The sequence below is a fragment of the Bos javanicus genome, chromosome 11 (assembly GCF_032452875.1).
Source record: "Bos javanicus breed banteng chromosome 11, ARS-OSU_banteng_1.0, whole genome shotgun sequence".
Lineage (NCBI taxonomy): Eukaryota > Metazoa > Chordata > Mammalia > Artiodactyla > Bovidae > Bos > Bos javanicus.
The window spans coordinates 104,178,095-104,205,173 of record NC_083878.1 but is presented as its reverse complement, the minus strand read 5'-3'; the positions used below and the strand labels follow the sequence as shown (position 1 = coordinate 104,205,173).

Here is a 27,079-nt window from a genome sequence, read left to right as displayed (position 1 = left end):
CGTGTTCTGAGCACTGATGGCAGGGCAAAGCCTGCAGAGGCGGAGGGGAGAGCACCTTTGGGGTGGGGCCGGGTGAGGGTACAGGGGCAGCTGGAGGGTGGGGGTGAGGAAGCCACGTCACTCTCAGGGGCTGATGTCAGGCTGGGGCATAAGCAAAGCTGTCGGGGGTGCACGTGGGCGCCTGCTGCCGGGCCTGGTCCTGGGACCAGCACCTGGCTCGGGCGTTGCTGCTCCTTGGCATGCCCATGTCTGCAGAGTGAGGCTGAGGCGCTCTAGCTGGACGGGGCGGGGGTGTCGGAGCCGAGGCTACTGACAGCCCTGGGCGCCTGGCCTGTGCCAGCACCCTCCGATCATGCCGCCAGGCTGCCCGCCGCTGGGGGCCCCCCACTCAGAGCCAGAAAGACCAAGGGGCCATCTGTGTCAGACCTGGGAGGGGGCTGTGTGGCCACGCCTTCGGGAACCCGGTCGAAAGTTTAGATGTGGAGAGGGAGGTGCGTCTGAGTGCAGCACGCCTGCCGTCTGTAGGAATCCTCCATGCGCTCCCATTCTGCAGAGGAGGAGACTGAGGCCCAGAGAAAAGGAGGCATTTGGAGCCCTGTCCTTGCAACTGGCAGGAGACGGGGCCACGCGAGGAGCAGCTTACATGCCGGGGCGGGGTCTGGTTTCACGCCTGTCCTGCCTGCCAGACTTCTCTCCCACCCGGCGAGTCCCCTTGTCCACGAGGCAGGACCATGATGAGCTTTCTGGGATTCAAGTAGCAGAGACACACGCGAGGCAGCGTGTTCACAGCGAGTCACCCCGTGGGCCCCAGGGAGGGCTGGGGGCCTGTACACCGGCCCACAGCTGGCTCACCGTCCTGTCTTCCCGCGGACCAGCTCCTCCGGCTCCACACTCAGGCCGCCCTGCTGCAGCCTGGGCACCCATGTCTCCACCCAGGGCCAAGGGAGTAGGGCCTGGCCAGTCTCCAGGCCCCAGTTCTATTTCCTGGGAGACAGAAGAGGGCTGGCCCAGCTGGGGTGGGGGGAGTCCTTTCCACCCCGTGCCTGGCAAGCGGTGTCCAGAGGGGCAGCAGCATTGGGCACGAGGCTGTGGGACCCTCTGGGCCCAGACGGCCCTGGGTTCCCTGCGGCAGGGAGTGGGTCCCCCGCGGCCTTGAGCTGTGATGGGCCCGTTAACCTGAAACAACACGCATGCTTCACGTGCGTGAACTGATGGGGGCTGGACTTTGGCCAACTCTGAACCTCAGTCTCTTCATCGGCAAATTTGGGGTCCCAGTGCCTCTGCTACCCCCCACGACCCCCCGGGAGGCCAGGGAGGGCCGCCGCAGCCCCTTCCACTGCCCGCTGTCTGGCCACCCCAGGGTCAGGCTGAGATGAGCTGTGCCCTGTGAGTCCCCGGAGGGCAGTGTGTGGGCACGTGGGGCCCGGTGCTTCGCCGGCAGCTGCCCGCTTCGCTTTGCCTCACCTCCATGAAGGACGTGCAGCGCACATGGACAGCAGGCCTGGCCCCTGGCCCCATCCCCCACTGGCCCCCGCCTCTGCACACCCAGCTCCCCAGATCAGGCCCCGGTAGGCCTGCACCCTTGGCAGGGCTGGTGGGCCGGCTGGCCTCAGCCACCCTGGGGGCCAAGGGAGGTCGAGCTGCCCAGCAGGGTGCCCAGGAATGCAGGGGTCCCTGGGGCTGCTGCTTCATCTGTGTGGCCTGTGCTGTGTCTTCCTGACCGGGCCCCGTGGGCCCAGCTGTCTGGACCTGCCTGTCTACACTTCTGTCTGTCTGAATTTGGAGCTGTCTCTGAGTCTGGGTCTTGTCTTGCTGCTCCGGGCCTGTCTGGATCTACCTTTCTGTCCCTCTATCTGTCTGCTCGGGGTCTGGGGGCCCCTCCCCGCGTGGCCTCTGACACACAGCGCTGGCTGGGCCCGACCCCACGGACACGTCCACATCCTCCTCCGTCTGTGGACTGGGGTCCACGGCGCCCCTGCCCAGCTGCTCCCTGCCAGGCTACCTGACCCTGCAGACGAGCCTACGGGGAACCCCTGAGCCTTCAGCCTTGCCACACGGGGCTCAGGTCCCCTCACCCCTGACCCTCCGACCGCCAGACTCCCTGAGCCTCCCGATGAAAGCCCCATCTGTCAGTTCTTCTCGCGCATTCCTGGAAGAAGGAAAATCAGCCCAAATTCCAGCAAGTCTTTGGCAAGGCTTATCAGCAACTTTAGAAACGTGCACACCACGAAACTCTTCACTGCGCATTCCTAGGAACCTGGGGAGTAATGCAGCTCCTGGCTGAGTGAGCGGGGCCCCTCCACATGGCGGGGCCCATGCCGGGGATCCCCGCAGACAGTCTCTTGTCTAGAAGAACCTGGGGCATCTGGGGAGAGACGTCTCCGTAACCAGCAAAGGTGCGGAGGGTGCAGACAGAGTGTCACTTTCGTTTAGGAGGGGGATGGAAATCTATATTTGCTTACCTTTTTGGAAAGAAGCCACAGGACGGCAAACCCAGAACTCAGTGACACCGTCAGTCTGGACAGAGCAGGGAGGAAGCAGGACCTCTCTGAATGCACCTGGTTTTATGCTTTTGACTTTGGAACCAAATGTTTTCTACACTGAAAAAAGCACACGGGCGACTCCCTGGAGGCCCAGTTAATGAGGACGTCCCCTTCTAAGGCGGGCAGGGCTCCCCGGTGGCTCAGACGCTGATGAAGTCACCTGCAGTGCGGGAGACCCGGGTTTGACCTCTGGGTCGGGAAGATCCCCCGGAGAAGGGAATGGCAACCCACTCCAGTGCTCTTGCCTGGAGAATCTCATGGACAGAGGAGCCTGGCGGGCTACAGTCCATGGGGGCTGCAAAGTGTCAGACACGACTGAGTCACTGACACTTTCACTTTCCAAGCAGGGGGGTTGCAGTTCCATCCCTGGTCGGAGAGCTAAGACCCCACATGCCTCACAGCCGGAAAACCAAAAAACTAGGAGCAATATTGTAACAAATTCAGTAAAGACTTTAAAATACTAAAGCCACCTTTAAAAAAAAAAAAAAAAGCTAAGCTACTTTTAGGTCCCACATTAAATCAGTGTGTGTGTGTGTGTGTGTGTGTGTGTGTTTTAAGACAGTAAAAACTAACTGAAATAAATGACCCTAAATATTGAGGTGGTGGGGGGAAAAAAGAGCATACTAAGAATTATTTCAAGTGACTTTGAAACAGACTTTTTACTTCACACCCCTAAGGGCACAAAAACAAAAAGAATAAGAAATACCAGATTCCGTTCAGTAAGCTTGTTAGTAAAAACATTGGTAAGGATACTTTTAAATGGGAAAAAGCAAGTAAGTAATGAAGTGTATGTTATGAGGAAATAAAATTTGCACTGTAAAAGTCACGTAGACATCACATTTTAACATGGGAAAACCCCCTTCATGTCTAATTTTAAGTGGAAATATCAGTATAAACTCATGTTCATTTTTCTCTCCCTTAAAAAAAAAGTCTTTCCTAGATCTGGCCACTGAAAAAGCCCAGAACCATTGCAAAGCCAGAAGCAACTAACACCTCTAGGGCCCAGACTGTGGGCTCTAGAACCACTTCCCCCAGCAAGAGAGCCAAGTGTCCCAGGACTGCAGCAAGAACTGGGACATCTTATGCCTGAAAGCAACGTGCCATGAAGGGTTAGCGGGGTCCCACGAAACTAACTTTGGGGCTTCCCTAGTGGCTCAGTCCGTAAAGAATCTGCCTACAATGCAGGAGACCCAGGTTTGATTCCTGAGTGGGGAAGAACCCACGGAGAAGGAAACAGCAACCCACTCTAGTATTCTTGCCTGGAGAATTCCATGGATAGAGGAACCTGGCAGGCTACGGTCCACGGGGTCGCAAAAGAGTCGAACACGACTCAGCGACTACACCACCACCATCAAAATGACACTGGAGCCCACGTGGAGGCCAAGCCCGTGGTCCCAGTGAGATCATTTAAACGTCAAAAAGAATAACGACTGCAGGAGATTGAAACGCATCGAATACGTATAAACCAGTGGGAATAAGATGGCGAAATGGCCACGGCCCTCACGGGGTGCCAACTTGTTCTGAAAACTGAAAAATTTACAAGCTGAGCATCTATGCGTTTCCTCTGCAGACAGTCTGTTGATATTACCAGCTACGTAATAGGGAAGATTCTTTAGAGAAGAGTCGGAGCTGATACACGCAGGACAGGTGATAGCCTCTGAACAGTCTCTGTCTGCAACTCCTAACGAGACAACAGATCCCTCAGGGATTCCCAGCCGCTGCTGAAAGAATGAGGAGGAGCCGGCGGGGAGGCCTGGGCAGCTGAACGCCCAGGCTCATCCCAACATCGCGATGAGAGGAACAGCGGTCCTGGGGCCCTGAAGGTGGAGTGGTGGGAAGCCAATTTAGAGGGCAGAACCGTGACAGAGGAACACGGGAAATGCTGCTGGAGGAACTGCAAGCCCGTTCTCGTACATGGAGAATTCTGTGAGATAAATGACCCAGTTTCTTCTGTAAACAACCTGCAGGGAGCAGGAATGAAGGGGAGCAACAGTCAAAAGAGCCAAACACAACTGGATCTGGATTTGAACAAGCCGACTGTGGGAAAGCATCTTGGAGATGAGCGGAGGCTTTTTAAAGGTCCTCACCTGTCAGATTCTGTGCTGAAGTGTTTGTAAATAAACTGATGTGCTCTGGGATTTCCTTTAAGGAACTCAGTTGCTCCTTCCATGTTGTTCCCTGGGGTCAGGGGAATGGAAGGGATTGGGAGTTTGAGACACGGTATACTCAGCAAAGCCCCTTGTTAAACCTCGGTGACCTGGAATGGGCCACAGTGGGAATATTTACACGACCCACAGGTTAAGTTGCTTCAGTCGTGTCCGACTCTCTACCACCCCATGGACTGTAGCCCGCCAGGCTTCTCTGTCCTTGGGGATTCTCCAAGCAAGGATACTGGTGTAGGTTGCCACGTCCTTCTCCAGAGCTTCTTCCTGACCCAGGAATTGAAGCCAGAATCTCCAGCAAATTCTTTATCTACTGAGCCACCAGGGAAGCCCTTAATTCCCTGACCCGTGATCAAACCCTCGCCCCTGCACTGGCAGTGTGGAGTCTTAACCACTGGGCCACCGGGGAAGTCCCTTAAGAATTTTTTAATGTCAACAGCCTAAATATAAAAAGGGAGTTGTTTTTCAGTTTTGAAAGATGAAAAACTTTTGAAAATCGGTTGCAGACCGTTTGAATACACTTAACACTACTGACCTGGACATTTAAAAATGGTTAAGATGATAAATTTTATGTGATGTATAATTTGGATATTTTAAAGGAAAGGGATCATTTATGTTATAAAATGGAATATGGTTCAAAGTTATGTTGCAGAAGAAATTTTAATGATAAAGAAAAATGAGGGTGAGCTGGTTAGGTGATAAAGCAGGTTACAAAGCCGTGCGTTCAGCCTGACTGCACTGGGGTCAGTTTTTAAACACGTGAGCTGGTCACCTAGGGTTCCCAGGTGATGAAGAACCTGCCTCCCAGGAGGAGATGTCAGAGACGCCAGTTCGATCCCTGGATTGGGAAGATGCCCTGAAGGAGGGCATGGCAACCCACTCCAGTATTCTTGCCTAGAGAATCCCATGGACAGAGGAGCCTGGCGGGCTGGAGCCTGGCGGGCTAGAGCCTGTGGGGTCAAAAAGAGTGGGACAGGATTGAAGCGACTGAGCACGCACGCACACACATGTGCACGAGCCACTCGCCCGAGCTGCAAGTGTGCCAGGCTGAGCGCTCACGTAGAGGCCGAGAGCGAGGGTGTGTGCTGCCAGCTTCCCCTCCTGCAGACGCGGGAAGTGCTGGCACAGGCAGGGTCCCTCCTGCCCCGAGCCCCTGCCTCCTGCCGGCCCAGGGGTGCTTGTTTTCCCATTTAGAGCACTTGCTTGGCGTCCTAACCTAGGACAGGCTCCTGCGATGAGCTGGCGGTGAAGGTGGCGGGGTGTGTTGCAGGCCGCTGATGGAGAAGGGGGCGAATGACAGCCGGGACAGTGGTCATCACCGGCGGCATCTTGGCGACTGTGATTCTGCTCTGCATCATCGCGGTTCTGTGCTACTGCCGGCTCCAGGTACTCGGGGGCGTGGGGGTGGGGTGGGGAGGGAAGCCCAGAGCAGGGCCCTGCAGAGGGCGGGGGCCCCCACCAGGGCCAGGCCTCCAAGAAGGTGCAAGGCAGCCAGCCCTGCCCAGCCTCCACATGTGAGGGCTCAGTGACAGCTTCCCAGACTCCCTGCGAGGCGAGGCTGCAGAGGTTCGGAGAGGGTGAGGGCCTTAGCCGACGTCACACAGCTGCCAGGAGGGGCGCAGTGGTGAGCCCTCGGGCTGCGCCTCCCTGCCCTGCCCACCCTCAACAACTGTGCTGGGCTCTGTGTCTTCATGGGAGGAGAAGCCACGTGTGCAGGGCAAGCCACATGTGCAGCCCGGCCCCCTTGAGCGAGACTGGGGCCAGCTCTGCCGCCTGCAGGCTGCCTGAACCCCGGCCCCCTGGGCCTCAGTGTCCCCACCTGCAGATGGGACTTGGTCCCTGCCCCTGCCCCGTGGTTGCTGTGGGGCGAAATGAGTGAAAGCCGCTCAGTCGTGTCCGACTCTTCACGACCCCATGGACTGTACAGTCCCCGGAATTCTCCAGGCCAGAATTCTAGAGTGGGTAGTCTTTCCCTTCTCCAGAGGATCATCCCAACCCAGGTCTCCTGCATCACAGGCGGATTCTTTAGCAGCTGAGCCACCAGGGAAGGGGTGAAATGAGAGAACCCCTCCTTTAGGGACGCCAGGAGTCCGGGGCGCCTGGGCTCGAGCTCCCCTCCGTGGTTGAGATGGGGACATGGGTGTATGACGCGGGGGCATCCCGGCGCCCTCCCGGGCCCGCGCGGGGGCTGGGGGTCACTGTGGCCCTCTACCCACAGTACTACTGCTGCAAGAAAGACGAGTCGGAGGAGGACGAGGAGGAGCCGGACTTTGCGGTGCACTCGCGCCTGCCGCCGCTGCACTCCAACCGGAACCTGGTGCTGAGCAACGGGCCGGCGCTCTGCCCGGCTGCCGCCTTCAGCCAGAGGTCCCCGCAGGCCCGCGCCCTCTGCCGCAGCTGCTCCCGCTCCGAGCCGCCCGCCTTCTTCCTGCAGGAGCCGGAGGACGAGGACGTCAGCAACGGGGGGGAGCGCGTGGCCTACAGGAGCATCAGCCAGGAGGACGTGGGGCCGCCGCCCGGGGGCTTTGGGGGGCTGCAGGCGCTCAACCCCAACCGCCTGTCGGCCATGCGAGAGGCCTTCTCCCGCAGCCGCAGTGTCAGCACCGACGTCTGAGCGCACCCCCGGCCCCCAGCAGAGCCTGAGACCATGGTGGGGGGGTCCCCGCCTGGCCCCGGGCCCCGAACCCAGCGGTCCTCGCGTGCCTGTCATCACAGGCACTTCGGGGCTCCCTGCAGGGGTCAGACCCAGTGAAGGCCGGTGGGGCCGCCCCAGGCAGCAGCCTCCGGGGCCTGGGTCTGCAGGGAGGCAGGCGTGATGCAGGTGCGGGTGGGGCCCCCAGGTGCCCCAGCTGCAGAGTGAGGCAGGGCTCCTGGGTGCGGACACCAGGCTGCAGATGCCAGGGCTGCCGTCAGCAAGGGGCCAGGGGCCGGGGCCTCCGTCGCGGCCGCCTCTGCCGCTCGGCCTGGCCACGCTCCTCCGTCCCTGGGTCTCGGTCTACCTACGTGTCCAAGGATGAGGTGGTGGCCACCAGGCTTGGGGTCCTGCAGCTCAAGCCTTGGGGGCCAAGTCTCCTGTCTCCCCCCACCCCCAGACAGCCCGGCTTCCAGGGCAGCTGAGACCCTGCTTGAGCCCGCCTCCCCGCTGATGCCCGGAGAAAAGGGGGTTTCTCGGGAGGTGCAGCCCCAACTGGCTTTTTGGTGAAAATGGAGTGGGGAGGAGGCCCTGTGCCAATCCTCCCACTTCAGAAGTAAAACACGCAGCCCACTGCTCAGCCCTGATATGGTTGGGCAGACAGAGCCTCGCACCAGAGGCGGAAAGACCCACTGATGCCCCGTGGGACCTGAGACATGCCCTCGGGTCCACAGGGGGACAGGTGGGTCTCAGGAAGACCTGGGAGCAAGGCCTCAGGCTGCCCTTCCCTGCACCGGCCCCAAGCACCCGGCCCCCCAGGCGAGGACAGCTGAGCTCAGCCCGCATCAGGCCCCCTCAGGCCTAGCGGCTCCTCCCTCCACCCACTGAGAGAGCTGCCCCAAGCCCAGGGGCACCTACCGTGGGGGACACAGCCCCCGACTCAGAGGCCCTGTCTCCTCTCTCTGCAGCCTGGCCCCCAGAGCCCCTGTCCTCTCCTGGGCCCGCTCTCTCTCTGCCTCTGGGCCCCGCCATGGAGCGCCCCCCAACACCCCCGTAGGGCAGCCCCCATCTGCCCAAGAAGACAGACCAAGCTCCCCAGCCAAGCAGCCTTCCCGGAAGACAAGCTCTGGGGCCAGTGGCTTCCCCCCGGTGTGGGCACCACAGCTCTCGCTGTCTCTCGAAAGCGCTGCAGAGCTGTGACTCTGGACGTGAGCAGAGTGAGGAAGACTTACTATTTTGGGCATTCTCGATTTTTTCCCCTCTTCTTCCCTTCGCTTCCTGCCTCAGTTTGGACTTGCTAATGGATTCGTGCCCAAGCTTCCCGTTCCTTTGTCAAACCCCAGAGTTCGTTTCTGATGTATTGGCTGGGGGTGGGGGTGGGGAGGGGGGGTGGGGGTGGGGAGGGGGGGTGGGGGAAGGCTCCGGAGGTGGCACTTCCCGTGGCTGTTCTGCGTGGTCTCCTGTTTCCTTTTCTGGTCTCTGGCCTCTGTATAGATTCCTAGATCCATCTGACATCACCAACACTCACACACCCATCCAAGCTCTCCCTCAGCTCCGCCATGGAGACGGGGGGAGCTGCCCGCTCCCCAACAGAATCGAGAGCCAATAAAACTCCTCTCTGACACCTCGCGTGCTGTCTTTAGTCCGCCTGGGATTCCAGGCCGACCCAGACCCCTCTCCTGAGGTTCCTGGGAGGGGCCACATCCAGCCCAACCCAGAGTGGGCCCTCCCTTCCCGTCCAGCCCCAGGGGTCAAGGCTCTGCCCAGAGGGGCTGGTCGTGGTCGCAGCCACGTTGGATTTTGACTTTCCTGGAGTGGTTGTATCGATCTTTCAAGATTGGAAACCACTGGCCTAAAACCCTTGAGGTCCTGGAGAGTGGGTTGGGGGTGAGTCGCTGTGGCTCCTGGGGCGAGTGACTGGCCTCTGTGGGCCTCGGTCTCACCATCCACACGATGGGCGGCGATGGCACTGGAGTCACAGAGCTCTTAGGAGGATTAGAGGAGGTGCTGGCGACGCTTTGTGCGCAGAACCTGACCCACGGGATGCACGCAATGAGTGCTGGGGTGGGGAGTTGTCAGGAGAGGAGGGGGGGCAGTGGGCAGGAGGAGCAGGCGGGCAGTGACTGGGCGTGACGGTGGGGTGTGTCAGGGAGCCCTGCGCCCCTGGACTGCCATGATCCCACCTCCGCTGGAACCGAGCTGCTGACCTTGAGGGAGCCCACTCCACAGGCCTCCACCTTCATGGCCACACACCCACCTGTGACGCTGTCCTAAACACTGCAGCCCACCCTGCTCTCATCCCGTTTTGGGAACAGAAGGCTCTGCATCCCAGCGAAACAGCCTGACAGCCACTCACATCCCCAATCCCTGCCCCCGACAGAGACCCTCCCCGTGGCATACGCGCCCAGGGCCGGCTCACTGTCCCTCAGCCGGTGGACAGCCAGACCCTCCCTCCTCCGCTGCAGCCAAACCAAGGTGCTTTCAGCATCGTAAACACCCACCCCTCTCCCTGGAGGCTGTAGAGTCACTCCTGAGGCTGGACCAGCCGAAACATCACCTCCTCTGGGAAGCCCGCCGGTGTCCCAGCACCCGCCAGTCCAGATGAAGTGGCTCGTCTAAGAGGCCCGGCAGCAGTAATGAGGACCGTTTCCTGAGCCCCCGACGTGGGCCCACAAGGTGCCCCCTACCCTGCCTGCCTCGCCCCTTGTGTTCTTACCAGCGCACCCCAAGGTGGGACCATTCCCCCCAGGGTGGGGAGGTCCCTTGCGCCCTGCGGGCCCCCAGGCCCCGCAGCAGTCGGGAGGCACGAGACCGGCTCAGTTCTGACTCCAGCACTGAGTCCAAAGCCCCTGAGCCCCTCCCTGCAGGCGCTCACTCACCTGTCACCTTTTTCTGTCTGCTTTCCCCGAATGTCATTCCTCAGGGAAGACATTGCAGTCCAGCCCTAGCCGCACTCAGCCCCAGCCCGACCCAGACCTGGCCCCGGTCCCAGACCCAGCCCCAACCCCAGTCCCGGACCCGGTCCCAGCCTCAGAACCAGACCCAGCCCTGGTCCCAGACCCGGTCCCGGATCCGAGGCTGCATCAGACCTTCCCGGGGCGGTGAGCCCAGAAGACACCCTGCCCCTCCTCTCAGAGCCCCGGATAGCCCACGATGCCGCCATAAATACGACCACTTTATTAACATACAGAGATTACTGACGGACAACAGCGCGGCCTCGGGCCGTGAGAAAGACGCCCCTCCCGGGCATAAAGTGCGGTGGGTCCTTCCGTGCCAGGAGCTTCGGATGGGCAGGCGAGCGATGCTAAGTTGTGAGATTACAAGTGCCCTGCAGGAGTCACCGGGAGGGTCAGGGCCTGAGGCTCCCCCTGCAGCCCCTGCCGGTCTCCTGGGCCTGCAGCCCCGAAGGGAGACGGGGCGATCCCGGGCCTCTGGGGGGGCGGGGAGCCATCCTCGCAGCTCTGTCCCGGGGTGAGGGGGGCCGACGGGCGCGCCGGGGGTGGGGGGCTCTCCTGCCCAGGGAGAGCAGGGGCTCAGTGTCACGTCTTCACAGCTGGGCGCCCTGCAGGAAGGTGTCCATGGAGGGGCTGCTGTGCCCCAGGGACAGGGTGCTCAGTCTCTGAGGGGCAGCCGCCGGGCCTAGGAGGGGGGCGGCCGGCAGGAGTGGCAGCAGGCCTTGCTGTAGTACCAGTGGCCGCAGAGGTTCACCTTGATGGCCAGGGCGCAGTTGGTGCCCGGCTGGTCCTGGCAGCTGTCATCTGGGGAAGGGACCACAGCGCATCAGCAGGCGGTGGGGTGGTCGGGGGGATGACGCGACAGGACCCCCGCCCCACCCCATCCACCTCCTCTCCTGGAGCTCTCCCTCGTACCCCTCGCCAGGGACATCAGGACCCTACCAGTGATGTGAAGCGCTCACAGGGAAGGTGGATACCCAGGGACCAGGATTTGGAGGAGGCCCTGACCTCACCCCAGAGGTCTGAACATCCCCGGGAGGCCCACCAGTCCCCTCCACTCAGTGGGTCCAAAATAGAGCTCATGGCTGGGCCCTAGCGCCCACCCAGAGCCTAGGACGCGCCTGCATCTTCCAGGTGCCCAAGCCAGAGAGCCTGCTTCAGGCCCTTGCCACCCTGCCCCTGCGTGGCCAGCTTGAAGGTGCTCTGGATGAGTTTGTCCAGGCCCTGATCCTTTGCCCCACCACCGCATCTTCTGAAGCCAGATGCTCTTTGCAAAAGGGAGGGTCTCGGCCTGGCTCCTGGGGGCCACAGGCTCCAGTCAGATCTCACCTGCCGCCCTTCCCACCCACAGCTCCCAGCTGGACTTGGCCACTCCCAGAGAGTGACTTCGCTCCCCGCCCTGCCTTGGTCTCTGGAGCCAAGAGATGCTCCCAGGTGACTGCCTGTGCATCCCTGAGGCCCTGGCATGGCTTCAGAGTCTGCCTCCTCACCTGGGGGCTCCGTTGGACAAGGCTGCAGGTCGCAGGCTTGTCTGCCAACAGGCTTCACCAGCGGGTCGCAGCCCCGGACAATGTCGGTGCCCTGGTAGCACTTCACGTCGCGCATCCGCACGCCCACCCCACACGTCTTGGTGCACTGAGCGGGGAGAGACGGCGTGACCACAGCCCCCGGTGGGGCAGGGGCCCAGCCAGAGGAGTGGGGGGACTCTCCTCCTCTTGCCAGGTTGCTGAGTCTCCATGGACGTGGGACACACGGATGCTCAGGGGCTCGGGCAACCAGATGCTGCTGCCCCCGCCCCCCTGCCGCGTACTACTCAGCTTCCCCGTGAGGGCGTGGACCCCCCATCTCTCCCCCCAGGCAGGTCCTTTGGTTCCAGCTCTCCAGCGTCCTGTGCTGCGGGAGGCTCAGGACACAGAGGGCCACAGCCCAGGGAGAGACTGGCTTCCCGCTCCAGTTAAGAGCTGGGGGCCAATCAACTACATCTTCCAGAGCCAGCACCCCCACCGGCAGCTTCCTGTCCAGATGTTCCCCTCGGAAAACCCTGCCAAGCTGCCCAGAACACCAGGGCCATCTGCTGACCCCAGTTACCCCGCTGTCCTCCCACTGAGATCCTAGAGGCGGTGGCTCCCTCTGGCTCCCCCTGCTGTGGGTGACCCCATATCACCCAGGCTCAGCTGGGACCTGAGCCCTCGGTCTGTGGAGGTTGGGGGTGGGGTTCCAGTCCTGACCACCCCACTCCACCCCCCACCAGTTCTATTCACAGAGGCCCCGGGAGGGCTTCCAGCCTGATGCCTGCACCCAGCTTGAGGGAACAAGCCCAGCCTCAGGGACGGAGCCAGACAACAATCAGCCTTTGGGGGGGATGCCCCAAGGCACCCGCAGCCATCCCCCACCCCCCAGAGAGAACGCACATCTGGCCTTTCCTAGCTCCCACTCCTCCACCCTGGGTGGATGGCTCAGAAGACACACTCTTACTAAGCCCCTGACCCAGGCAGAGGCAGCCACAGGGGGAAAAAACCCCACCGCAGCCAGGGACAAGGACGCAGAGGTCCTCCTGCCCACCGTCTGGTCACCCCTCGCCCACCCACTCATCAGGGTGATGGGTGCCCTGCCCCCGTGCCCCAGGCTCCTGGGTGAAGACCCATCTGGGCCTCCCCGTCTGGCCCCCCTACCCCGGAAGCTGTGCATCCCCGGGTGGAGGGGGGCCTCCAGGTGGGGGCCGGTGATGCAGCCCAGGAGAGAGGGGGGTGCGGGGGAACCAGTAAAAACGGCCACCGAGACGCACCCCTGGGCTGTAAGAGTGGAGAGGCCCCGCTCCACGCCACCCTCCAGCCAGAGGCGGAGGAAGGAGCCCACAGGCCAGAGTCAGGCCGGCGGCTGCCACTCCTCCTGGCTTCCCTCTGCCCGGCGCGCACCGTCCTCCCATCCCCTCTGCCCCTCTGATTCTGTGTCCCTGCCTTGACTCTGGCTCCCCACCCTCCCAGTTCCCACTCGGGATCTGTCTGCCCCATGGTGAGTGTCAGGCACACAGGCCTTCAAGCGCGTGACTGAAAGGCTTCCAAAGGCAAGGCCGAAGCGACCTGGGCCGATAAACGGGCCCCGGATGAGTGCGGCAGGGATCCCAGAGGTGAGACCCGGGAGGACTCGGAGGAGGCAGCCCTCGTGCTCGCCAGCGTGGAAGCGCTGACAGTCTCTCCAGGGAGGGAAAGCCCTGATGGAGGCTGAGCCGAGGGACGTGAGGGGCACTCGGGGTGGGAGAGGAGGTCTTTCGGCGGGACCAGAGATCAGGCCTGGCCTTAGGAGGGCCAGTGGAGGGCTCACCTCCGACCAGGGGCTGGTGTACCACTTGAAGCAGGGCCTCTCGAAGCAAGTGCTCTCCTCGGGGGGCTTCTTGGCCAGGCCACACTCGGGGCCGCTGCGCGTCTGCGGCTTCCCGTTGGCCAGCTCCATGCACAGGACCAGCCTCTTCTTCACGCCTCTGCCACAGGTGGTGTTGCACTGGGGTGAAAGGGCAGACAGGTTAGGGGTCAGGGGCCAGAGGTCAGGAAGACCAGAACCCGGGGCCCACAGCCATGCCCGTGAAAACGGCTCAGTCAACGGCAAGTGGGTAACAGCTAAGATCAATGACACGCTGGCTGGGAACCTGCTGGTCGATAACCGCATGGCCCCAGACAGATTTGATCAGAAACAATTTCACAGAAAAACCATCTGTTGTGAAATAAAGTGGTCAGTGACCATTTGCCTGGTGATGAATTAGCTGATAGCAATCTGCCTGAACCAAGCGGTTGAAAGCCATGTGGTTGGGAACCATGCATCTGAAAACGGCAAGCTGGTGACCTTGACGGGTCACCAGAGGTCACAAGAACAGGCGGATGCACAGGGCCCGGGCCCAAGGGTGAGTATGGCCCAAGGACCCCCAACTCTGGGCTTCCACCTCGGGAACACGGGATCGTGGGAAACAGATCGGCCGTGCACACCTCACGGAACATTCACTATTTAGATCTGGGAAGTTTTAAGCAGTTTTCTTACCTTTCTTGGTTTTTTTCTATTTCAAGTTAGTGTTTGGCGGATTGTGGCATCATCATGTCCAATTAATTCCTCATTTAGCCAACCTGTCATTCTGGCCACCTGGCTCTCAGCCAGTTAAACGCTCTCCCAGACAGAGGGGCCCTGCTCGCCGGGCAGGGGGCACTCACCCGCTCCCAGTCCTGGGCCAGCCAGTGGGCGGGGCAGTTCTTGTCCCCACAGGGGTGGATGGCCAGGGGCTTGGTCTCCATCTGGCACTGAGACTCCGGCACGACCCGTCCATCGCTGGTCTTGCAGTACACGTGTCTGATCATGCGGCCCTGCCCACAGCTGCCGCTGCACTGCAGGGGGACACCCGGGGTCAGAGGCAGAGCCCCTCCCAGGGCCCCCGGGCCTCCTTCCCCAGAGAGAAGAGCAGCGGAGGGGAGGGGGGGTTGCCACGGTAACTGTTTTAAATACCACGCTCTGTTCTAATTACGGAAAGATGGCAGGCTCGATGAAAAACACACCTAAAACCCCAGAAGAGTCCCCTGCGCACCCAGCACCCAGAGGGGAGCCCAGTGGACATCTTAGCATCTCACCCAGGTGGGAGAAGAGAGAGAGGCAGGCAGGGAGCTTATAACGGGGGCATCGCAATGGGACTGCTTGTGTTGGTTCAAGGTTCTGATCCCCCGTGGTCACACGGGTCAGCCCCCTGAGCACCCGGCCCTCACCGGCCCCCAGTCGGAGACAGTCCACTGGCGGTCGCAGGGGGGCCCTGTGCAGTCCTTCTCCCCCACGGGCCTGGTGTTGGGGTCACACAGCTTCTCGTCCTCCGAGCAGCGGATGTCCCGCGTCACCACGCTTCGCTCCCCACACTTGGCCGTGCACTGCGGGGAGACAGCGGGAGGGCGGGCTCGCGGCGGCCCTAGCTGCATGCAGACCCCTGCCCAGCTCTCACCCGGCTCGTCTGGCCCCCACCCAGGCCACGGCCCACAGCCCACGGCCCCCACACAGCCTGGCCCCCACCCGGCCCACTCGGCCCCCACCCGCCCTGGCCTGTGCACCTCAGACCACTGGGACATCTCCCACTGCGGCCCGCAGGCCGGGCCCCGGCAGGTCTTGCGCTCTTCGGGCCGCACGGCCTCGGCAGCCTCACACAGGTCGCTGTAGACAGAGCTGTCGAAGCCGGGCGAGAGCATCTTCCAGCAGCGCACGATGCGGAACTGGTAGCCCTCACCGCAGGTGCGTGAGCACTCGCTCCAGCTGCTGGTCTCCCACCTGCCTCGGGAGGGCACGGCCTTCAGTGACCCCCACCCACTCCCAGCTGCGACCCCATGCGGTTCCCTCCAGCCAGAGCACCTTCCGCTCCTGCTAACTCCAACTTGGGGTCCTGCCTCAGTGTCCTGGGGCGCCCAGCACCACTGAAGGGAAGAGGGGACCCCCATGACTGCACACCCAGCTTCTCAGAAAGGAGCAGATACATAGGGAGCAGAGGCCTGGATGGACCAGAGACCCCAGGATGGAGCAGAGACCCCAGGACGGAGCAGCCCCCTGGACACGGCATGGCAGAGCCCCAGCTCACCCGCCCCCCAGCACACACCCTGTCCGGGGCCTGGTGGCAGGTACCTGGGCTGGCACTCCCTGCCTGCGCAGAACTCCTGGACAGGCTCGGGCCGGGTCAGGGCGTCGCAGTAGCTGTCGTCCACCTCGATGCCGTCATAGCGGACGCACATGGCGTAGGTCGACAGGACCCCTGAGTTTAGGAAAGGGAAGGGCGCCTGAGCCCACTGTGAGCTCTGGAGGCCGGCAAGCGGGCCCCGGGGCCGCGGGCAATCCACCCGGCCTCTTGCGCTTCCTGGTTTCAGTCCAGAACAACGACAGGTAAGCTGAGCAGACTGTGGGCGGGTCCCAGCAAGGCCGGGTCTGTGCATCTGAGCTCCCTCCCCGCCTGGGCCCAAGGGCCTGAGCTCCTCTCTGCACAGCCTATCCTGCCCAGGCTGGACACCCAGTGCTGCGTCACAAACCCTGAACTGAAACGAGGAGGTGATGTGTTGGTTGCTTCAAGCGTGTCCAACTCTGCAACCCCATGGACTGTAGCCCGCCAGGCTCCTCTGCCCATGGGATTCTCCAGGCAAGAATACTTGGGAGTGGGTAACCAGTCCCTTCTCCAGGGGATCTTCCTGATCCAAGGATCAAACACAGGTCTTTTGTATTGCAGGCAGATTCTTTACCATCTGAGCCACCAGGGAAGCCCAAGAAGTCTCAGTCATTTGGGCTTTTAGTAAACTCGGAATGGCCCTCACAGAGGCTCAGAGGCAAACACAGCCAGGTGCCACTTATTTTCATTCATTCAATGACTGTTACGTGTGGGTAGATGGATGGATGGATGAGTGGATGGGTAGGTTGGTGGTGGACGGGTGGATGGGTGGATGGACGGATAGATGAGTGGATGGATGGATGGGTAGGTTGGTGGATAGGTGGGGAAGTATGGATGGATGATGGATGCATGGATGCGTAATCTAACCGTTCCAGCCCCTTCCAGACTCCTCAGATATTACATTCGACCTTCAGGTCCTCCCTACCCTCCCATGGCATGCCCTAGTCCTTATCAAGCTCCCTCTCAAACTTTCTTTTATCATTTTTGTGATTAAATACCTGCTACTCTATAAATCTCGGGCTTCCCTGATAGCTCAGTTGGTAAAGAATCCGCCTGCGATGCGGGAGACCCCTGTTCAATTCCCGGGTTGGGAAGACCCGCTGGAGAAGGGAAAGGCTACCCACTCCAGTATTCTGGCTTGGAGAATCCCATGGACGACGTCCATGGGGTCGCAAAGAGTCAGACATGACTGAGAGACTTTCACTTCACTTCATTTCACTCTATAAATCCCGTGGGGGGACCGTATGTAAAGGGCCAGCCCTCAGCTAAAATTATTCACTCCTTGACCGCCACCTCCACCTTCTGCTTCTCTGGTCTTCCTGCCCCGCACCCCCATGCCAGGCACCAGGCTGACACAGGGGCCAGGCTCGCTCCACAGTGCGTGGTTCCCTCCCTGCCAAGGAGCCAGGGCAACTCGGGTGAGCGTGAACACGGGTGGGGTCAGGGGCTGGGGTTGTCTTTATTACCAGCGCATGCCTGCCGAGGGGCAGGGACCCAGCCTTGCCGGATGATCTCCCCTCGGGGGGTTGCCCTGCCCTGTAAACCAAGAGCCCCTGCTGACTCGCGCTCCCTGCCCAGGGGCGCGTGTCTGAGAGCCGGCAGCTCCTGCCTCTCCAAGCCCCAGCCTTGGATGGAATGAAAACAGCCTGGGAGGCAGCCCACACGGGGATTTTTTCTTTTTTCCGTGAGGGACGAGCCAGGTTGCAATCACGGCTTCCCCTCTGCCAGCGCTGGGCTGTGTCGTCTTTAGCCGTCGCTGAGCGGGGGGCTGGCTTCCTGGCCAGGCCTGCTCAGAATGTTCCAGAGACACCACTTCTGGGGCCCATAGAGGTCCAAGTCTGAGGACTCGCAGCCCCTCAGCAAGCATCTGCTCGTTCTCGCCTCGTCATCAGGGCAAACGGCAGGTCCTGATCAGGAGGGACGGGACTGCTGGTCCCAGCGCCGTCCCCGGCTGGGGGTGACGTGAGGGCGGTCAGACTCTCCAGGCCTCCTCTTGCCACTCACCCACTCCCGGGAACCCCCCAGGCGGGACGGGAGGCACAGCTCCGGTCTTCTGGACACCACCTCATGGCGTCAGTCCTGAGTGCGGGGCTTCTCAAACCTTCTTACCAAGCCCTTCCTCTAAAGGGAAGGAGCAGGAGGCCCCGACGCCGGACTGGGTGGGCCTGTTCTGCCCGCAGGTGGGGGGTCTCAGAGCCCGTCCACTGCACTCCCCTCGCTCTGGGCCAGGGGGATGCCGAGAACCATCGGGAATCATCCCGTGTGACTCAAGCGAGGGGTCCAAACTGATCCACCTGCCTTTCTCCCCCTCTCAAGAGCATCTTTAAGGAAAAGAAAGAATGCTTGCTGCTATGGCTGCGATGGCCGGGGCTCAGGACACAGGAGACTTGCTGATCACCAGTGACGTTTGCACAGGCCCCACAGGCCACAGAAGGTTTGTAAACCACTACCCTCTCCCCCGATCCCCCTGGGGTTGGTGCCCCGAAAGGGGGATTTCAAGAGGAGCCCACCACAGGGTGAGTGGAGGTGAGCCATCCTGCAGGGACCCCGGCTCACCACCTCTGTGAAGTGCCGCCTGGACCCCATTTGGTGCCTCCGCGCCGACGGGGAACCCACTCTGGGTCAGGGCCGCTCACTCCAGTCCCAGACGGGCTCGTCTGAAGGAGAGCGCATCCTTTCGGCAGAGCCAGAACCTGTCTTCCTCACTTCCTTTCTTCTTGCATCCTACTTCGCACCTCGGGCCGCCCAGGGCGGGCCAGCCCATCCCCTGCCCAGCACTCTGTGGGCGTCGAGACACAGTGCGGCGACCTCCCTGGGGACCACCTTCTGTCCAGGGCCAGGCTCAGCCGCTCGCCACCAGGGCGGCTTCGTCCAGGAGGGATCTCAAGCCTTGTCACCTCCCAGGCAGGGACATGTCCCAGGGGAACAGCAGACGCTCCCCACCGCATGTGCTGTGGCCCCCTCGGCACGCGTGGGGTCCGACGGATAACGTCGGGGCTCCCGATTCAGAATGGGACCCTGCCCTTCAGGAGCAGGCTCTCAAAGCAGGCTCCTCCAACACCCCGCCCCAGCACTCAGCCCCGACTTCATTCCCCGGACCAGCGCCGTGGCTGCTCCAGGCCCCGTTGGTGGCACACAGCAGCAGCAGAGGTCCTGCTGACGGCAGCCAGCTGTCAAGCTTTGACCCTGATTGCTTTTTTTTCCTTTCCCATCTGCCCCTATAACCACGTTTGGATAGGTGGACGTCCCATCTTACAGGTAGAGAGCAGAGACTAAGAAATTAAGAGCGTGGGGTGTGGATGACCAAATAGTTCATCCCAAGCGCTTACCACACCCCGACAAAGCCCTCCTCGAACCCTCCAGAATATCAGGGGCAATCTCAGCCCGTCACCTGCCCTGCTTGGGGGAGGAAGGACGGTGTAGCGGGAGCGGGCCTGGCTTCCCGCCCGAGACAGAGAGCCGGTGGCCCCCGCAGCGGCCCACAGAGCCACCTCCCCAGCTCCTTCCCTGGCCGCATCTCCTGAGATGCTGCACCCCCACAGGCCCCCGGCTGCCCAGGGCCCGGTCAGCCGCTTGCTTCTTCCGCCACACTGGCCAGAGCGTGCAGGGGCTCCCAGAGCTCTGGCCAGCTGGGGTGGCAGTGCAGGGGCAGGGACCTCGCACGTTTTGAGCAGCAGCAAGCCCAGTCTTGCGCAAACACCACGTCCCAGGTACAGATACGGCAGCGCCTGGGGTCCCCCTGTACTTGCCACAGGCCGGCACCTGGGTCTAACGTCCAGCCTTACAGGGAGGGGACCACGCTGGCGGCAGGTGGGGTCCTAGCCTCCAGGCTGCCAGCCAGCGTCTTGGTGCAGCGGCGGCCGGCCAAGTGAGCAGACAGACATCGGCTCAAGCCCTGGCTTGACACCTACTGACCGCAAGTGTCTGTCCAGGCAACCCCAGGGCCTCCGATACCCGCCGCTGTTTCCTCCCCAGACGAGGCCCTAGAATCTGGAAAGTTTCCTCTGTCATAGTCCACACGGGCCTACTTTCCCCTTCTCCTCACCACCCGAGGTTTCCTACGTTTTAACCAAGAGGAGGCTTTTCCTAACAATGTACTGAATGCGGAAAGATGGACGAGGGAGCCTGGGGGTGCTGACTGACTCCCACCCTGCTGGACCCTTACGTGGTCCAGCGCGCGGACACCCAGGCTGCCACCGCGTCCCGCCGCATCCCGTGGGCCAGGAAACCGCTAGATGAGCTCACCGCGGGCAGTTCGGGGCTACAAGCAAGCGCACGGGCCCGACGCCCAGACTCGCGCCCGCCGTGGAGGTGGGCTCTGCGGGCGCCCCGGCCCGCCTCGGGTACCTGTGGTGCAGGTGGAGCTGCAGGGCTCGTGGGACGACAGCTTCCACCGGTACATGTCCGCGGGGCTCACGCCTTGCTTGCGGGACTTGGGCCTGGTCCTGAAAGCGGGTGAGGCAGAGAAGGGCTGAGTTCCGGGGAAGCACAGGTTCTCATCACTGGGGCAGGGGGCGCGGGTGTGTGTACCTGTCCTGAGCCCGTCCTCCGGGCAGAAGGGCAGAGCCTCGCTGCCCTTCCGGGGACCCCAGTGCCCACTGTCTAGAGGGAGCACCCCCGGGGTGGCAGGGCTAGGAGGGAGGGGGAGCTGGCATTTTCCATCTCAACAGCGGGCTGAGCACACGGCCCTGCGGCTGTCGGGGCCCTCCGGTGGCTCTGGGGGGCGTGGGTGAAGAACTTGGGGCTCCCCACCATCATAGTTGCCCCTTCCACACCCACAGGCCTCTCACCACCCCCCCAGCAGGAGCACGCCGATGACTCCTCCCCCATCCCCGGGAAGGGGCCTCAGAGGCACCTGGTGTGCGTGGAAGGCACCGGAATCCTCTCCTGCAGCCTTCCCCAGCCGGGATTCTGACTGAATGGGGGCCCCCTGGCCACCGGGCCTCCGGGGATCAAAACAGACCAGCCCCGGGGGCAGACGGGGGAGGGCCGTCCCCTGCAGACGCCTCTGCCCAGGTCTGAGAGGGCTGCTGAGCAAGGGAACGCCTGGCTGGGTCCCCGCCAGCGACGGGCTGGGATTCTTGGCCGGAACTCAGGCGGCCCGGCCAACTATTGTTAGGACTGTTTGCTTCTTTGAACCAGTCGGTGTGCTGGGCCCAACCTCGGGATCCAATGTGCCGGCTCGTTGTGGACTCGGCAGGAGCTGAGGGAGGTGACAGAGACATCTCCCGGAGCCCAGCATCTGCCCGGAGAGGCAGCCGCCCCCGGAGCCAGCCGGGGGGCGCGGGGCGATGGGCCCACCGCCCAGCCCTGCTTCGCTTCCTATCCAGAGGGGCTGACGGAAGACCACCTGAAGCCAAGACCCTTGCACGGGGCACACCCACAGGTCCTTTCTGGGGACCTCTGTCACCCCGCAGGTCAGGCTTAGGGGAGGGTTTGCAGAGTGCACATTCTGAAAGGCTTTCCAGGGGCTTCACGGCAGTCCAGCAGCTAACACTTGGCCTTCCGCTGCAGAGGTTAAGGGTTTGGTCCCTGGTCGGGGAGCTAAGATTCCACATGCTTCACGGCCAAAATACCAAAAACCCATTAAAAACAGAACCAATATTGTAACAAATTCAGTAAAGACCTTTAAAAGATGGTCCAGAGCTACAACAGCAACAACAATAACAACAAAAAATTTAAAAAAAAAAACCTTTAAAACTAAACAAATAGATAAAAGGCTTTCCCGTCAATTCTGTGAGAGAGACCTTGGTTTGGATTTGACCGGGAGTTTGCCTTCCAACTTCTGGAATTTCACAAGAATGGCTCTTACACTGCACTTGTGGCCTTGAAGGCACGTCCTGCTCTGAGAACCAGGAAATAATCTACCCACGGACGGACATTAAGTCATGAATTCACTGATGTGGTTCCATGAGCCCAGGAAGGAGGCGAGGCGATGGAGTGGATAGCCTACGGCAGTCTGTCGCTGGGTCACACCCGCCGAGACCCCTCGCCGGGTGGCCTCACCCTCCCCGCGTCCAAGCCTGCCCCGGCCTTGCCGCACATACAGGGGGCATCGGAAGGTCCTCCCCTATGCTCCTGAAAAGTGAGGGGGCCCTTTCAGATGGTCCCCCACCCACCCGAGACCAGGCAACTCTGAACAAAGGGCCCACAGTGCCTCCTCGGGGAGGGAGAGCCGGATGCCCCGCACAGCGCAGTGACCCCCGCCCTCCTGTCAACGGCTTCCAAATCTCCCCAAGAACAAACAAGGACCAAGGACTTCAGCCCCCGCCCCGCCACCCCACCCGTGGAGGAGCCGCGCCATCTTTATCTAATTACACACTCCTGGGCCAGCAGGCAGCGTGACTCATGGTGGAGAGACAGCAAGCTGTTCAAAATAACCCTCTGGGTTTTCAGCACCAAAGATCTTTCTGGAGGGGCTGCCCGCCCCAGTTCACACCAGCGCAGCACAGGAGAGGCCCTCCTGCTCAGAACACGTCTTTGCACAACATCGCAAGCCTATAATGCTCTGCTCTCTGGGGAGAGGAGCACCCGGGAAGTCGCTGGACCAAGAGCCCGCCACCGCCTCCGTCTGGAGGGAAGCTAGCGCCCGCTGATTGCCAGGCTGGGCCGGGCATCACGCAGGGACACTCCAAGTCCTTCATCTGGAACTTTCTCTGGATGGCCTGGATGGTTCCTAAGAGACTCGGAAAGAGCTTTGCTTCCCCGCCCCCACCCAGGCTGCGAGAGAGACCCCATGTCTGCATCCCAGCCTTGGCGTCTGGAGTCAGGCCTCCCCTGGTTGTTCGAGGTGGTTCCAAGAAGGTGAAAATAACCTTGCTCTCTGGACCACGCCTGGATTGCGCCCTCCCTGAGCAGACGCGACTTCCTGTGTTTGGACAACTCGCCGCGCCGGGGCTATTTTGGCCTGGCGGTTTCCCCCGCCGCCTCCTCAGCCCTTTATCTCCAAAGACCATCTTTGGTCTCCACCAGCGGTTCCTTTGAAGCTGCTGGCGGGCAGTGGCCCCATCTCACCCCGTGGGGACTTTCTGAGCCCTGATGGTCATTGTATTGGTTCCTGAATCCCAGACATTCCCCTAAGGGCCCAGGAGTGGGGGCGGGAACCCACAGGACCAGATGGAAGAGACTCTTTAAAATGTGACCTAAGGACCGGAAAGCTGCTACCGTGACCCGGGCTGGGGATCCTGGAGATCCTGGGGTGCCTGAGCTGATGGCCCTGACGAGCCCCCAACAAGCCCCTCACTCAGGGACAGGGCACTGAGGTCCACAGAGCATCATTGGTGTGTCCCAGTCCCGTGGGACTCAGGTGTGTGTGCGTGTATGTGTGTGTGTTCGCGCGCGCGTGTAGGGGGGCCGAGCTAGGATGGTGACCCAGATGTCCACTGCACTTTCCGGGCCTCTAGCCACGTTAAACAGCAGCCTGTATGTCACCTCCGTAAACCCATTCAGGCAGGGACTGACCACCGGAGAGCTGGTCATCCTCACACCCTTGGTCCCAGGAGGGCCCATCCCCCAGCCCTGGAGGCTGAGTGCATTCGTGACCCTTCCTCTTTCCTGGTTCCTGGGTAGGTGCCCTGGATAGAATTCAGTCCTCTGGACACCCCTGAGGCTGAGAATAGCCCCCCAGGCTCAGAGAATAAGTAATCGGCTCCAGGTCACACAGGCAAGTGCAGCTGATTCTGAATCCCGCTCAGACTCAGAGCCTGTCCCCCTCCAGCCGCTGGGTCCCACACATCCCTGAGGCCCACTCTGCGAGCTTCTGGACCCATGTCGGGCCAGCAGATGGCCTCAATGGGCCTTGGGAGAGGAAGCAGAGCCTCAGGGACTCCGGACCTCCCACTCTGTCCACATTTGCAAAGTCTCCCCCTCAGAAGGGCCCAGATGTGCCGGGGAGTCTCACGGAGCCTCAGAAAAAAAAAACACCTTGAGAATAGGGCCAGAAGGGCACCTCCTGTGGGCTCAGGGGCCCAGCCCCCCTGCTCTTGTCCTCTGGGGATGAGTCGCCTCCAACCGTGCCACCTTGAGAGTGAACCCCAAATACTCCATCAAACTCAGTTCCCTAAGGATGCTCCCCCTCTGCACACCCAGCCCTGGCGAGGGTTCCGCTGGCTTGGTGTCTAAAGCCAACGGGTTTAGGTGGGTCCGCAGAAAACAGGACGAAACAAAACCCACTGGGCTTGTTCCGGCCTCCAGGTCCTGCCCACACTGGTGTCTGCTGGGCTGCCTCTGTCTGCTTAAACAGCCTCGCTGCCCTGCGAGCCTCTGGCCGACAGGGGCCTGGTCACCAGGATTGTCCTCTTGGAGGGACAGTGACAGCAGCAGGCCTGGAGCCACCCTGCTCCCGGCTGGCCCCAGCCCCGGGAGGCTCCTGGCCTCAGACTCCTCCAGGGCCAGCTGTGACCATCCAGGCGTCCCCAGCCATGACCGTCCAGCCGTCCCCAGCCATGACCGTCCAGGCGTCCCCAGCCATGACCGTCCAGCCGTCCCCAGCCGTGACCGTCCAGCCGTCCCCAGCTGTGACTTTTCAGGTGTCTGCAGTGTATCCTCACCGCTGGACCCTCCCACATCCCAAACCCAGAAGCAGCTCCAGCCAACGCCGCAGAAGGCCTTGTTCCCAGTGCCTGACTTGGGATCTGGCCTCTGGCTGGGGACCCCACTGGACCAACCCCAGGTCTCCTCCCTGGCCAGCAGGGAAGGTTGTCCTGAGCCATTCCACCTTCAGGGAATGTCCACCTCGTGCCTGATGGCCATGTGCGCAATGACCGTCCAGACAAAGAACCATAGGACGCCAAGCCTCCAGGCTCTGAGCCCCAAAGGCATCACTCACTTACCTCTCTGAGCCCTACCAGTCCCTAAAGACAAGGGGCTGGGATGAAAGCCTGCCTCTGTATGGGCGATGCTCAGCCCCAGGTGCACAGGACTGTCCACCTCCCCACTTCCCAGCCCCATTGCAGAGCAGGAACTTCAACCCATGGTACTAACTTGTGGGAAAGACGCTAAAACCCAGGCTTCTGGCTCCCCGAGGGGCCAGGCAGGGGCGGCCCCCTCCCCCTTACCTCTGCCCAGGCCCCCCCACCCCAACCAGCCCTGGCAGACAGGGCCGGGGAGGCCACCTACCTGGCCTTCTGCGTCCGGTTCCCGGCCAAGGCGGGGAGGCTGGCGCTGGCGTTGGGAAAGGGGGCCTCGGAGGAGGTGTTGGCCAGCCTGTCGCTGCTCAGCTCCAGGTAGGACCCATTGAGCAGGTAAGCTCCGGCCCCCTCGCTCTCCTCGTAGTCCAGGTAGAGGCTCTCGGCTGGGGAGCCCCTCGGGGCACCCTGGGAGAAGATGCTGTTGACGGTCTCGTTGAGGGGGAGCTCCCTGGAGTCGGAGCCTGCGCCCAGCAGCTGATCAGAGATGGCGTTGGCCGACAGCAGCTCCTGGGAGGCGAAACGGGCGTCGGCCTCTCGGTCGTCCGGGTCTCCCACCAGAGCAGTCAGGGTGGCGTTACCGTCTACGGGGGAGACGAGTGCTCAACCTCCCACGATCCCTCATGTGGGGCAAGGGTTGCCCTGGTTGCGGGGGGGTGGAGGGGCAGGTAGTGCAGACCAGGGTCGGGGGGGCGGGGCTGCAGCAAAGACCCGATCCAGGAAGCACCCAGAGGCAGGTTTCCACCCCGTGAGAGGACCCAGATCGTCCAGCGGAGGCCCGCAAGCCGACCCAGACAAGCTCTCGTTGGGGAACCTGCTTGAGCTCAGCAGGGGCGTTGAATAGGGTCTCCCAAATGCATGCCTGCCCCACAACCACAGAATGTGAGCTTCTGTAGAAATGAGATCTTTACAGACTACAGAGCTCCAGAGCAGATCGCTACAGGTTTAGAGTGGGTTCTAACTGCAATGCCCCTGTCCTTAGAAGAACACGGGGAGACACACGGACACAGAGGAGAAGCCGGCTGAAGACAGAATCTGTGCATTTCTGTGGCTTTATGGCCCCAGCTTGCAGTCGGTTGCCACCACAGCCCCGGGGAACTAACAGTCTCCGAAGTGTTTTCTACCTGAGGACTCCGAGGGTCTCGGAAACATGCCCCCAAGTTAGCAAGCGCATTCTTCCCAAGCCCAGTCCACCCTCCGCCCTTGGCAGGAGTGATGGTCGCGGCCAGCCCCCCACAGCCCTCAGGAGCACAGCCCAGCTGCCAGCCTGGGGCTCGGGGACCCCAGTCCACCCCCCAAGTCTCCCCCTGCACCTACTGCCACTCCCCCTGGAGACCGCCCCATGCAGGTCCCCTGCCTGCCCCAAGCCCTCCCCTGGCTCACCCTTAACTCACTCCTGGGCCCTCAGTCCAGGGGTCCCCCCCACCAAGGGCTCGAGGTCCTCCCTGTACCCCTCAGTTGCCCATCACTCCCTTCCAGAGCTCTCGCCGCACCTTGCTGCATTGTCTGTCTGTCTGTCTCCACCAAGTGGTCAAGAGCACAGGCTATAGGGTCTGACCCTCTGGGATTTGCCCCCAGCAGATGGGGATGGCGTGACTTGGGCAAGACCCCTCCCTAGGGCTCAGTCCCCGCTTCCATCAAGTGGAGATAGCCTTACCCGCCTCGAAGGAGCCGTGTGGGGGGGCACCCCTGCCCCACAGCCCGCGCGTGACCAGCGCCGCCGCCGCCCTCTTCTGCGGGCTGCGGGCTCTGAAGACCCTTCACCCGAGGGCCCTCTCCCTAGGAGCCCCCCCGCCCCGCCCCTCCTCCTGGTTACCTCGGAAGCCCTTGCCCCTGGGGGGCCCCTCGCAGGCCCTGCCGCTGGCCTGCGCGCACACCTCGTTGCTCTCCTGGCCTCTGCTCAGACCCAGCTCGATCCCCGGGCCCCGGTGGCCAAACAGGCGGTTGTCCAGGCCCAGCCGCTCCGAGGAGGCCTGGCCGAAGAGGGAGGCGTTGTGCTGCAGGAAGCCTGCCAGCCCGGCCCCGTCCAGCTCCTGGCTCTCTGCGCTGTCAGAGGTGGGATCCGAGAAGCTGTAGTAGATGGGCTGGAGGCGGTGGGTGTGCGGCGGTTGCAGCAGCGTGTACTCGAAGGTGATGGAGGGGCTCTTGCCATTTTGATTCCACACCTGGGGGCGGCAGGAGAAGACGTGGGACCCGGGCCCCTCCCCACCCCAGCCC

The 27,079-nt window shown here is 61.9% G+C and overlaps 2 protein-coding genes across 4 annotated transcripts in view; one reads left to right on the top strand and one right to left on the bottom strand.

The window, feature by feature from the left end:
* FAM163B (family with sequence similarity 163 member B) overlaps positions 1–8,961 on the top strand; it is a 29,463-nt gene extending 20,502 nt beyond the window's left edge. For both annotated transcript variants that reach the window (XM_061434137.1, XM_061434136.1), the window contains exons 2-3: positions 5,976–6,091; positions 6,924–8,961. In XM_061434137.1, coding sequence (XP_061290121.1) covers positions 5,999–6,091; positions 6,924–7,319 — 489 coding nt within the window. In that variant the 5' untranslated portion in view covers positions 5,976–5,998 and the 3' untranslated portion in view covers positions 7,320–8,961. The remainder of the gene's footprint in view (positions 1–5,975; positions 6,092–6,923) is intronic.
* Positions 8,962–10,499: 1,538 nt separating this feature from the next.
* ADAMTSL2 (ADAMTS like 2) overlaps positions 10,500–27,079 on the bottom strand; it is a 33,222-nt gene continuing 16,642 nt past the window's right edge. The window contains exons 10-19 of one of the 2 annotated variants that reach the window (XM_061434128.1): positions 26,679–27,027; positions 25,074–25,446; positions 20,304–20,401; positions 15,926–16,052; positions 15,364–15,577; positions 15,031–15,186; positions 14,488–14,658; positions 13,613–13,789; positions 11,782–11,926; positions 10,500–11,095 (exon numbers count right to left, since the gene is read on the bottom strand). In XM_061434128.1, the coding sequence (XP_061290112.1) occupies positions 10,977–11,095; positions 11,782–11,926; positions 13,613–13,789; positions 14,488–14,658; positions 15,031–15,186; positions 15,364–15,577; positions 15,926–16,052; positions 20,304–20,401; positions 25,074–25,446; positions 26,679–27,027 (1,929 nt within the window). In that variant the 3' untranslated portion in view covers positions 10,500–10,976. The remainder of the gene's footprint in view (positions 11,096–11,781; positions 11,927–13,612; positions 13,790–14,487; positions 14,659–15,030; positions 15,187–15,363; positions 15,578–15,925; positions 16,053–20,303; positions 20,402–25,073; positions 25,447–26,678; positions 27,028–27,079) is intronic. The other variant, XM_061434129.1, reaches the window with a different exon arrangement.